The 13,979-nt window shown below is 39.5% G+C and overlaps 1 protein-coding gene across 2 annotated transcripts in view; it reads left to right on the forward strand.

The window, feature by feature from the left end:
- The window catches only part of ABCC9 (ATP binding cassette subfamily C member 9), a gene marked incomplete in the record, with an annotated part of 749,052 nt that overhangs the window by 462,462 nt on the left and 272,611 nt on the right, over window positions 1-13,979 (forward strand). For both annotated transcript variants that reach the window (XM_053719116.1, XM_053719117.1), the window contains 1 exon segment: window positions 5,151-5,276. In XM_053719116.1, coding sequence (XP_053575091.1) covers window positions 5,151-5,276 — 126 coding nt within the window.

Below are 13,979 nucleotides of genomic sequence, written 5' to 3' on the forward strand. Positions count from 1 at the left end.
GAGCGCTAAAAAAGCTAACGGCTAGATTACGAGTTTTGCGTTATGAGTAAAAAAGCAGCGTTAAGGCTCATAATGCTGCTTTTTCACTACCGCTGCTATTTACAAGTCTTGTAGGTACAGCTGTCCCGCACACTTTTTTTGCCTTACCGGAAATCAACTTACGCAATTTGTGTATAGACTTTTTTCAAAGGTACTTCCATAGTGCCGGGATTACAAGCTTTTTTTTTTAGGCCAAAAAGTGAGCGGTACACCCTATCCCACAAGATACGTAACAAATTCTAAAGTCAGTAGTTATGAGTTTTACACTACAAAGCCGTAGCATAAAACTCATAACTAAAGTGCTAAAAAGTACACTAACACCCATAAACAACCTATTAACCCTTAAACCAAGGCCCTCCCACATTGCAAACACTAAAATTATTAACCCCTAATCTGCCGCTCCAGACATCACAGCCACTAGAATAAACATATTAACCCCTAAACCACCGCACTCCCACCTTTCAAACACTAGTTAAATATTATTAACCCCTAATCTGCTGTCCCTAACATCGCCGCTACCTACCTACATTTATTAACCCCTAATCTGCCGCGCCACATTAGGGGTTAATAATATTTAACTAATGTTCGCAATGCGGGAGTGCTGAGGTTTAGGGGTTAATATGTTTATTATAGTGGCGGCGACGTTGGGGACGACAGATTAGGGGTTAATAGATGTAGGTAGGTGTCGGCGATGTTGGGGGCAGCAGATTAGGGGTTAATAAGTATAATGTATGTGTCGGCGATGTCTGGAGCGGCAGATTAGGGGTTAATAAGTATAATGTAGGTGTCGGCGATGTCGGGGGCGGCAGATTAGGGGTTAATAAGTATAATGTAGGTGTCGGCGATGTCGGGGGCGGCAGATTAGGGGTTAATAAGTGTAAGATTAGGGGTGTTTAGACTCGGAGTTCATGTTAGGGTGTTAGGTGTAAACATTTAGTTTCCCCATAGGAATCAATGGGGCTGCGTTACTGAGCTTTATGCTGCTTTTTTGCAGGTGTTAGGATTTTTTTCAGCCGGCTCTCCCCATTGATGTCTATGGGGAAATCGTGCACAAGCACATAAAACCAGCTCACTGCGGTATGGAGCACAATTTTGCTCTACACTTACTTCTTGCCTTTTAATGCCGGGTTTAGAAAAACCTGTAATACCATCGTTGTAGGAAAGTGAGCGGTGACAATAACGTGCAAGTTAGTACCGCACCTCTCATAATACAAAACTCGTAATCTAGCCGTAAGAAAGCTAAAGTGTGTAGATATAAAAGATTTATTCCTCTCACATAAAACGCCAATACCATTGGCTAAATTTGCTAAAAATTTGTTGATAAAAGACATCCGTGTAAACCTATATGGCCTACATGTAGTTACATTAAACAACTGTCCAAACATTTAATCCTAACATATTAAAATAGAAATGTATAAAAATCACCAAAGATATGTGTCCTTATCCAAAGGGGGCCAGTAAACAATAAACAGAAAAATTATATAAACAATAAATGTGTATAGTGCGCAAAAAAAGTTTATCTAGCACAAGAGTCCAATAAAGGGTAATAAAAAGATTAAATAAAAAAAAAAACTGTGTCCAAAATTATGGTGTACAACAAAAATACAAAAGATTCCAATCTGTGAGAACTGTAAGAAAAATATGAAAAAAGGTATATTGAAGTATGTCAAAATTCCTCTTTAGTGCTATGTGAAATCTCTAAAACAGTGTAATCCTCAATGAAGTGTGGGTCGATCTCCCTATAAAAAATAAAGGTACAAAGTGTAATATTGCTAAGAGTCCTGTGCAAATATGTGGATAGATTACGAGTTTGGCGTTAGCCTTATAAAAGCAACATTGAGAGGTCCCAACGCTGCTTTTTAACGCCCGCTGGTATTATGAGTCTTGCAGGTACAGGTGTACCGCTCACTTTTTTTTCGCAACTCGAAAATACTGCAAATCCACTTATGTCAATTGCGTATCCTATCTTTTCAATGGGATTTTCCTAACACCGGTATTACGAGTCTTCATAAAAGTGAGTGGTACACCCTATCCTGTCAAGACTCCTACCGCATTTGAAAGTCAGTAGTTAAGAGTTTTATGGGCTAACGCCGTAGCATAAAACTCTTAACTAAAGTGCTAAAAAGTACACTAACACCCATAATCTACCTATTAACCCCTAAACTAAGGCCCCCCCACATTGCAAACACTTAAATAAAATTTTTAACCCCATATCTGCCGAACCGGACATCACCGCCACTTTAATAAATATATTAACCCCTAAACCGCCGCACTCCCGCCTTGCAAACACTAGTTAAATATTATTAACCCCTAATCTGCGGTCCCCGACATCGCCGACACCTGCATTATATTATTAACCCCTAATCTGCCGCTCCGGACACCGCCGCCACCTACATTATACCTATTAACCCCTAATCTGCTGCCTCTAACATCGCCGACACCTACATTATTTTTATTAACCCCTAATCTGCCCCCCCAACGTCGCTGCTACTATATTAAATTTATTAACCCCTAAACCTAAGTCTAACCCTAACCCTAACACCCCCCTAACTAAATCTAATTTAAATAAATCTAAATAAAATTACTATTATTAACTAAATTATTCCTATTTTAAACTAAATCAATGTAAATATTTGCATAGGAAATTAGCACATCTAGGCAAGTATTCCCGCTTGCTTTCCCCCAGAAATTCTTAATATACAATGTTAGCAATGCACAAGAGAATTGTAGGTAAGATATGCAAATTAGATATGCAAATTCTGTTTTTTTGCTTCAAAAATACTGTTTTGACACAGTGATCCTTTTTATTTAAAAATAAATACCTATAAAATAAACCCTAAGCTAGCTGCAATATAACTAATAGTTACATTGTAGCTAGCTTAGGGTTTATTTTTATTTTACAGACAACTTTGTATTTATTTTAACTAGGTACAATAGTTATTAAATAGTTATTAACTATTTAATAGCTACCTAGTTAAAATAAAGACAAATTTACCTGTAAAATAAAACCTAACCTAAATTACAATTACACCTAACTCTACACTACAATTAAATTAATTACCTACATTAAATTAAATTAATTACAATTAAATAAAACTAACTAAAGTACAAAAAACCCCCACTAAATTACAGAAAATAATAAAATAATTACAAGTTTTTAAACTAATTACACCTAATCTAATCAAATAGCCCTTAAAAGGGCTTTTTGCGGGCATTGCCCCAAAGTAATCAGCTCTTTTACCTGTAAAAAAAGTACAATACCCCCCAACATTAAAACCCACCACCCACACACCCAACCCTACTCTAAAACACACCCAATACCCCCTTAATAAAACCTAACATTAACTCTTTGAAGATCACCCTACCTTGAGACGTCTTCACCCAACCGGGCCGAAGTCCTCAACGAAGCCGGGGGAAGTGGTCCTCTAGTCAGGCAGAAGTGGTCCTCCAGACGGCCAGAAGTCTTCATTGAATCTGGGCAGAAGAGATCCTCCAGACAGGCAGAAGTCTTCATCCAGGCGGCATCTTCTATCTTCATCCATCCGGAGCAGAGCGGGTCCTTCTTCAAGACATCTGGCGTGGAGCATCCTCTTCTGCACCGGATGGATAAAGATAGAAGATGCCGTCTGGATGAAGACTTCTGCCCATCTGGAGGACCTCTTTTGCCCGGATTCGATGAAGACTTCTGGCCGTGTGGAGGACAACTTCGCCCGGCTTGAAGACTTCGGCCCAGTTGGGTGAAGTCGTCTCAAGGTAGGGTGATCTTCAAGGGGTTAGTGTTAAGTTTTATTAAGGGGGGATTTGGTGGCTTTTAGAGTAGGGTTAGGTGTTAAATAAATCTAAATTTTTATTTAAATGATATTTTAGTTAGGGGTGTTTTAGGGCTTAATAACTTTATTATAGTGGCGGGGATGTTGGGGGAGGCAGATTAGGGGTTATTAAGTGTAGGTAGCTTGCGGCGACATTGGGGGCAGCAGATTAGGGGTTAATAAATGTAATGTAGATGTCAGCGATGTTGGGGGCAGCAGATTAGGGGTTAATAAGTATAATATAGGTTGCGGCGGTGTCTGGAACGGCAGATTAGTGGTTAATAATATAATGCAAGTGTCAGCGATGTCGGGGCGGCAGATTAGAGGTTAATAAGTGTAAGATTAAGGATGTTTAGACTCGGGTTCATGTTAGGGTGTTAGGTGTAGACATAACTTTTCTTTCCCCATAGGAATCAATGGGGCTGCGTTAGGAGCTGAATGCTGCTTTTTTGCAGGTGTAAGGTTTTTTTTCAGCCGGTTCTCCCCCATTGATTCCTATGGGGAAATCGTGCATGAGCATGTTTAGCCAGCTGGTATTACAGTGAGATGTGGAGCTAAATTTTGCTCTCCGCTCACTTTTCTGCGGCTAACGCCGGGTTTGAAAAAACCTGTAATACCAGCGTTGTTTGTAGGCAAGCGTTGACTGAAAACTGCTCATTAGCACTGCGCGGCTTTACAGACAAAACTCATAATCTACCCGATAGGTATTAGGCTTACCGATTTACTGGATGAAACCTGGGAATCAAAAAGAACCTGAGCCGTTAAAAAGTTTGAGGCGTCTACGCATTTCGGCCTTTTACAAGGCATTTTTCAAGACTAATAAAGGCTTGGAGTGAGGCGCTCTTAAAAAGGGGGGAGGCTGTCCAATCATTTCGTAGAGATTTTGGTGCAGAGACTTTTATTGTGTCACAAACTGATGTCACCGCAACCGGAAACGGTCACAACCTGATATGACATTACATCTTTGAGAATATCCAATTCTCGGCACCAAAATCTCTACGAAATGATTGGACAGTCTCCCCTTTTTACAAGTACAGTTATTTCCTTATTTTGTTTTGAAGAACAAGTTTACACAATGTAGCAATATGTTGAAGCCATTTTTGTCTGCTAGTGTTTTAAGGATTTTATTTCCTGCTGGAATTATAAATAAGGACTTTTGTGTCCATGTGATGAGAATTAATATACAAGAAAAAAAAATTCAGGCAAAGTTTTTAATTTCGTGTGAACTAAAGTAAAGTATTTTGAACAACGAAGTTAGTGTTAAACACATATTTTTTTATTATATCATCAATGTATGTTTAGATCATAGCTATGAAGGATGGTTCGATTCTGAGAGAGGGAACGCTAAAGGACATCCAGAATAATGACAACGAGCTCTATGAACACTGGAAAACCCTGATGAACCGTCAGGATCAGGAACTGGAGAAGGTAAGTGCCACATGGTTTGATATAATGTAGGTTTTGTATCCTGGGATTCCTCGTGCTGCCCCGGATGTGTATAAAACAGGCTTACTTACAAAGTAATGTCATTTGTGTCTCTGGAGCTGAAGCTGATGCGCTGCTAATATTCTCCCCATATAAGGCCTGTGATACTGCACTTCAGTTGGTTTTATAACCTATTCCTGAGACATTTATGGTGCTCATTAAAATATGTGTTTAAAAATAATACTTAGCAGAATGTATCCAGCGGCTCATCTGACAAGCAAGAGGGTTATCCCAGGCACGTGATCCCAGCTTGCTCTCCTGTCTGCTTGAATATTAACTGAAACATCTCATGCCCCTGAGATAGTATTGCTCCTCAGGCAAATTAAGACAGAACTTCAAAAAAGTTAAACAGTGTTACATAAATGCCCAAGTTTCATGTAGATACCCCAGTGTTAGTTACATATATAGCCCAGAGTTACATAGATACCCCAGTGTTACATATATAGCCCAGAGTTACATAGATACCCCAGTGTTACATATATAGCCCAGAGTTACATAGATACCCCAGTGTTACATATATAGCCCAGAGTTACATAGATACCCCAGTGTTACATATATAGCCCAGAGTTACATAGATACCCCAGTGTTAGTTACATATATAGCCCAGAGTTACATAGATACCCCAGTGTTACATATATAGCCCAGAGTTACATAGATACCCCAGTGTTACATAGATACCCCAGTGTTACTTAGATACCCCAGTGTTAGTTACATATATAGCCCAGAGTTACATAGATACCCCAGTGTTACATATACAACCTAGAGTTACATAGATACCCCAGTGTTACATATATAGCCCAGAGTTACATAGATACCCCAGTGTTACATATTTAACCTAGAGTTACATAGATACCCCAGTGTTACATATATAACCTAGAGTTACATAGATACCCCAGTGTTACATAGATACCCCAGTGTTACATATATAGCCCAGTGTTACATAGATACCCCAGTGTTACATAGATACCCCAGTGTTACATATATAGCCCAGAGTTACATAGATACCCCAGTGTTAGTTACATATATAGCCCAGAGTTACATAGATACTCCAGTGTTACATATATAGCCCATAGTTACATAGATACCCCAGTGTTACATATATAGTCCATAGTTACATAGATAGCCCAGAGTTACATAGATACCCCAGTGTTAGTTACATATATAGCCCAGAGTTACATAGATAGCCCAGAGTTACATATATACCCCAGTGTTACATATATAGTCCAGAGTTACATAGATACCCCAGTGTTACATGTATAACCCAGAGTTACATAGATACCCCAGTGTTACATATATAGCCGAGAGTTACATAGATAGCCCAGAGTTACATAGATACCCCAGTGTTACATATATAGCCCAGAGTTACATAGATAGCCCAGAGTTACATAGATACCCCAGTGTTACATATATAGCCCAGAATTACATAGATACCCCAGTGTTACATATATAGCCCAGAGTTACATAGATACCCCAGTGTTACATATATAACCTAGAGTTACATAGATACCCCAGTGTTACATATATAACCTAGAGTTACATAGATACCCCAGTGTTACATATATAACCTAGAGTTACATAGATACCCCAGTGTTACATAGATACCCCAGTGTTACATAGATACCCCAGTGTTACATATATAATCTAGAGTTACATAGATACCCCAGTGTTACATATATAACCTAGAGTTACATAGATACCCCAGTGTTACATATATAACCCAGAGATACATAGATAGCCCAGAGTTACATAGATACCCCAGTGTTACATAGATACCCCAGTGTTACATAGATAGCCCAGAGTTACATAGATACCCCAGTGTTACATAGATATATACCAGTGTTACATATATAGCCCAGAGTTACATAGATACCCCAGTGTTACATAGATATATACCAGTGTTACATAGATACCTCAGTGTTACATAAATGCCCTAGTTTTATATAGATACCCCAGTGTTACATATATAGCCCAGAGTTACATAGATACCACAGTGTTACATAAATACCCAAGTTTTATATAGATACCCCAGTGTTACATATATAGCCCAGAGTTACATAGACACCCCAGTGTTACATAAATACCCAAGTTTTATATAGATACCCCAGTGTTAAATATATTGCCCAGAGTTACATAGATACCCCAGTATTACATAAATACCCAAGTTTTATATAGATACCCCAGTGTTACATATATAGCCCAGAGTTACATAGATACCCCATTATTACATAAATACCCAAGTTTTATATAGATACCCCAGTGTTACATATATAGCCCAGAGTTACATAGATACACCAGTGTTACATAAATATCCCAGTGTTACATAAATACCCAAGTTTTATATAGATACCCCAGTGTTACATATATAGCCCAGAGTTACATAGATACCCCAGTGTTACATAGATACCCTAGTTTTACATAGATACCACAGTGTTAAATAGATACCCCAGTGTTACATAGATACCCCAGTGTTACATAAATACCCCAGGTTTACATAGATACCCCAGTGTTACATAGATACCCCAAAGTTACATAGATACCCCGTGTTACATATATACCCCAAAATTACATAGATACCCCAGTGTTACATAAATACCCCAGTTTTATGTAGACACCCCAGTGTTACATATATACTTAAGTTGTACATAGATACCCTAGTGTTACATAAATACCCCAGAGTTACATGGATAGCCCAGAGTTACATAGATACCGGTGTGTGATATATATACCCCAGAGGTAAATAGATACCCCAATGTTAAATAGGTACCCCTAGAGTTACATAGATACCCCTAGAGTTACATAGATACCGCAGTGTTACATAGATACCACAGTGTTTCATAGATAGCCCAGAGTTACATAGATACCCCAGTGTTACATAAATACCACAGTTTTATGTAGATACCCCAGTGTTACATATATACCTTAGAGTTATATAGATAGCCCAGAGTTGCATAGATACTGCAGTGTTACTTAGATACCCCACTGTTACATAGACACCCCAGTGTTACATAAATACCCCAGTGTTACATAGATACCCCAGAGTTACATAGATACACAAGTTTTACATATATATCCCAGTGTTACATAGATACCCTTAGAGTTACATAGATAGTGCAGTGTTAAATATATACCCCAGGGTTACATAGATACTCCACCATTACATAGATACCCCTAGATTTACATACATACCCCAGTATTACATAGATACCCCAGTGTTACATAGATACCCCAGTGTTACATAGATAGCCCAAAGTTACATAGATAGCCCAGAGATATATAAATACCCCAGTGTTACATAGATAGCCCAGAGTTACATAGATAGTCCAGAGTTATATAAATACCCCAGTACTACCTAGATACCACAGAGTTACATAGCTACCCCAGTGTTATATAGATACCCTAGAGTTACATAGATTGCCCAGTGTTACATAGATAGCCCAGTGTTACATAGATACCCCAGTGTTACATAAATAGCCCAGTGTTACATAAATAGCCCAGTGTTACATAAATAGCCCAGTGGTACATAGATTGCCCAGTGTTACATAGATAGCCCAGTGTTACATAGATACCCCAGTGTTACATAAATAGCCCAGTGTTACATAAATAGCCCAGTGTTACATAAATAGCCCAGTGGTACATAGATAGCCCAGTGTTACATAGATAGCCCAGTGTTACATAAATAGCCCAGTGTTACATAGATAGCCCAGTGTTACATAAATAGCCCAGTGTTACATAAATAGCCCAGTGTTACATAAATAGCCCAGTGTTACATAAATAGCCCAGTGGTACATTGATAGCCTAGAGTTTCAATAGATACCCTTGTGTTACATAGATAGCACAGAGTTACATAGATAGCCCAGTGTTACATAGATAGCCCAGAGTTTCAATATATACCCTTGTGTTACATAGATAGCCCAGTGTTACATAGATAGCCCAGAGTTTAAATAGATACCCTTGTGTTACATAGATAGCCCAGTGTTACATAGATAGCCCAGTGTTACATAGATAGCCCAGAGTTTAAATAGATACCCTTGTGTTACATAGACAGCCCAGAGTTACATAGATAGCCCAGTGTTACATCAATACCCAGTGTTACATATACCCCTGTGTTACATAGATAGCCCAGTGTTACATAGATAGCCCAGAGTTACATAGATAGCCCAGTGTTACATCAATAGCCCAGTGTTACATATACCCTTGTGTTACATAGATAGCCCAGTGTTACATAGATAGCCCAGAGTTACATAGATAGCCCAGTGTTACATCAATAGCCCAGTGTTACATATACCCTTGTGTTACATAGATAGCCCAGAGTTACATAGATAGCCCAGTGTTACATCAATAGCCCAGTGTTACATATACCCTTGTGTTACATAGATAGCCCAGTGTTACATAGATAGCCCAGAGTTACATAGATAGCCCAGAGTTACATCAATAGCCCAGTGTTACATATACCCCTGTGTTACATAGATATATCAGTGTTACATAGATACCCCAGTGTTACATAGATAGCCCAGTGTTACATAGATAGGCCAGTGTTACATATATAGCCCAGTGTTACATAGATACCCCTGTGTTACATAGATAGCCCAGTGTTACATAGATAGCCCAGTGTTACATAGATAGCCCAGTGTTAATTAGATAGCCCAGTGTTACATAGATAGCCCAGAGTTACATAGATAGCCCAGTGTTACATAGATACCCCTGTGTTACATAGATAGCCCAGTGTTACATAGATAGCCCAGTGTTACATAGATAGCCCAGAGTTTCAATAGATACCCTTGTGTTGTTACATAGATAGCCCAGAGTTACATAGATAGCCCAGAGTTACATAGATAGCCCAGTGTTACATAGATAGCCCAGTGTTACATAGATACCCCTGTGTTACATAGATAGCCCAGTGTTACATAGATAGCCCAGCGTTACATAGATAGCCCAGTGTTACATAGATAGCCCAGAGTTTCAATAGATACCCTTGTGTTACATAGATAGCCCAGAGTTACATAGATACCCCTGTGTTACATAGATAGCCCAGTGTTACATAGATACCCCTGTGTTACATAGATAGCCCAGTGTTACATAGATAGCCCAGCGTTACATAGATAGCCCAGTGTTACATAGATAGCCCAGAGTTTCAATAGATACCCTTGTGTTACATAGATAGCCCAGAGTTACATAGATACCCCTGTGTTACATAGATAGCCCAGTGTTACATAGATACCCCTGTGTTACATAGATAGCCAAGTGTTACATAGATAGCCCAGTGTTACATAGATAGCCCAGTGTTACATAGATAGCCCAGAGTTTCAATAGATACCCTTGTGTTACATAAATAGCCCAGAGTTACATAGATAGCCCAGTGTTACATAGATAGCCCAGTGTTACATAGATAGCCCAGAGTTTCAATAGATACCCTTGTGTTACATAAATAGCCCAGTGTTACATAGATAGCCCAGTGTTACATAAATAGCCCAGTGTTACATAGATAGCCCAGTGTTACATAGATAGCCCAGTGTTACATAAATAGCCCAGTGTTACATAGATAGCCCAGAGTTACATAGATAGCCCAGTGTTACATAGATACCCCTGTGTTACATAGATAGCCCAGTGTTACATAGATAGCCCAGTGTTACATAGATAGCCCAGAGTTTCAATAGATACCCTTGTGTTACATAGATAGCCTAGAGTTACATAGATAGCCCAGTGTTACATAGATAGCCCAGTGTTACATAGATAGCCCAGTGTTACATAAATAGCCCAGTGTTACATAAATAGCCCAGTGTTACATAAATAGCCCAATGGTACATAGATAGCCCAGTGTTACATTGATAGCCTAGACGAGTTTCAATAGATACCCTTGTGTTACATAGATAGGACAGAGTTACATAGATAGCCCAATGTTAAATAGATAGCCCAGAGTTTCAATATATACCCTTGTGTTACATCGATAGCCCAGTGTTACATAGATAGCCCAGAGTTACATAGATACCCTGTGTTACATAGATAGCCCAGTGTTACATAGATACCCCAGTGTTACATAGATAGCCCAGTGTTACATAGGTAGCCCAGTGTTACATAGATAGCCCAGTGTTACATAGATACCCCTGTGTTACATAGATAGCCCAGTGTTACATAGATAGCCCAGAGTTTCAATAGATACCCTTGTGTTACATAGACAGCCCAGAGTTACATAGATAGCCCAGTGTTACATCAATACCCAGTGTTACATATACCCCTGTGTCACATAGATAGCCCAGTGTTACATAGATAGCCCAAAGTTACATAGATAGCCCATAGTTTCAATAGATACCCTTGTGTTACATAGATAGCCCAGAGTTAAATAGATAGCCCAGTGTTACATCAATAGCCCTGTGTTACATATACCCTTGTGTTACATAGATAGCCCAGTGTTACATAGATAGCCCAGAGTTACATAGATAGCCCAGAGTTACATAGATAGCCCAGAGTTACATAGATAGCCCAGTGTTACATCAATAGCCCAGTGTTACATATACCCCTGTGTTACATAGATAGCCCAGTGTTACATAGATACCCCAGTGTTACATAGATAGCCCAGTGTTACATAGATAGCCCAGAGTTACATAGATAGCCAAGTGTTACATAGATACCCCTGTGTTACATAGATAGCCCAGTGTTACATAGATAGCCCAGTGTTACATAGATAGCCCAGAGTTTCAATAGATACCATTGTGTTACATAGATAGCCCAGAGTTACATAGATAGCCCAGAGTTACATAGATAGCCCAGTGTTACATAGATAGCCCAGTGTTACATAGATAGCCCAGTGTTACATAGATAGCCCAGTGTTACATAGATAGCCAAGTGTTACATCAATAGCCCAGTGTAACATAGATAGCCCAGTGTTACATAGATAGCCCAGTGTTACATCTATAGCCCAGTGTTACATAGATAGCCCAGTGTAATATAGATAGCCCAGAGTTTCAATAGATACCATTGTGTTACATAGATAGCCCAGAGTTACATAGATAGCCCAGTGTTACATCAATAGGCCAGTGTTACATAGATTGCCCAGTGTTACATAGATAGCTCAGTGTTACATCAATAGCCCAGTGTTACATAGATAGCCCAGTGTAACATAGATAGCCCCGTGTTACATAGATAGCCCAGTGTTACATCTATAGCACAGTGTTACATAGATAGCCCAGTGTTACATCTATAGCACAGTGTTACATAGATAGCCCAGTGTTACATCTATAGCACAGTGTTACATAGATACCCCAGTGTTTTTGCTGTCTGTTTTCCACAGTTGTGAGCAAAACCATCCAGTTGTGGAGAACACACACAAAATAAACACACATATACATATGTCATGCACCTGCACAACACACAGTCACACTTTATGCATCTGCACATGCATACACACACATGCCTTCATGCACCTGCACAAGCAAACACACAGTCACACTTTATGCATCTGCACATGCATATACACACATGCCTTCATGCACCTGCACAAGCACACACGTACATTATTCATGCACGAGTATACAAACACAAGCTTCATGCAGCTGCAGGAGTAAATGCACACACACACATGCTTCATGCACATACACGAGCACACACAAACACACACACACACACTTGCTTCATGCACATACACGAGCACACACAAACACGCACACACACTTGCTTCATGCACATACACAAGCACACACAAACACGTACACACACTTGCTTCATGCACATACACGAGCACACACAAACACGCACACACACTTGCTTCATGCACATACACGAGCACACACAAACACGCACACACACATGCTTCATGCACATACACGAGCACACACAAACACACACACACACTTGCTTCATGCACATACACGAGCACACACAAACACGCACACACACATGCTTCATGCACATACACAAGCACACACAAACACGCATAAACACCTGCTTCATGCACATGCACATACACGAGCACACACAAACACGCACACACACTTGCTTCATGCACATACACGAGCACACACAAACACGCACACACACATGCTTCATGCACATACACGAGCACACACAAACACGCACACACACTTGCTTCATGCACATACATGAGCACACACAAACACGCACACACACCTGCTTCATGCACATACACACGCACACACACTTGCTTCATGCACATACACGAGCACACACAAACACGCACACACACTTGCTTCATGCACATACATGAGCACACACAAACACGCACACACACTTGCTTCATGCACATACATGGTGCATATATATGCTGTTGATTGGTAGATGCACATACAGTATATGCCTCATGGTATTGACTCCCAGCTATTGGCCGGTAATGTATTGCTGCTTCTTCAACAAAGGATACCAAGAAAATGAAGCAAATTAAATAGTATAAGTAAAATATAGAGTTGTTTAAAATTGTATGCTCTGCCTAAATCATAAAATAGAAATGTTCAGTCCTTTTAAAGGACCATTGAGGACGTCATTTCAATAATATATAAAACGTTTCATTTTTGAAAAATATATGTTTGTTTACTTAAATGTCTGCTAAACATTGTTTTTACTAATTAACTAAGCTGAACAGGATACATCTATTTTCTTTAACTGCACACGTGCACATAGAATTCATACCATATCTGT

The sequence above is a fragment of the Bombina bombina genome, chromosome 6 (assembly GCF_027579735.1).
Source record: "Bombina bombina isolate aBomBom1 chromosome 6, aBomBom1.pri, whole genome shotgun sequence".
NCBI classification, from domain to species: domain Eukaryota; kingdom Metazoa; phylum Chordata; class Amphibia; order Anura; family Bombinatoridae; genus Bombina; species Bombina bombina.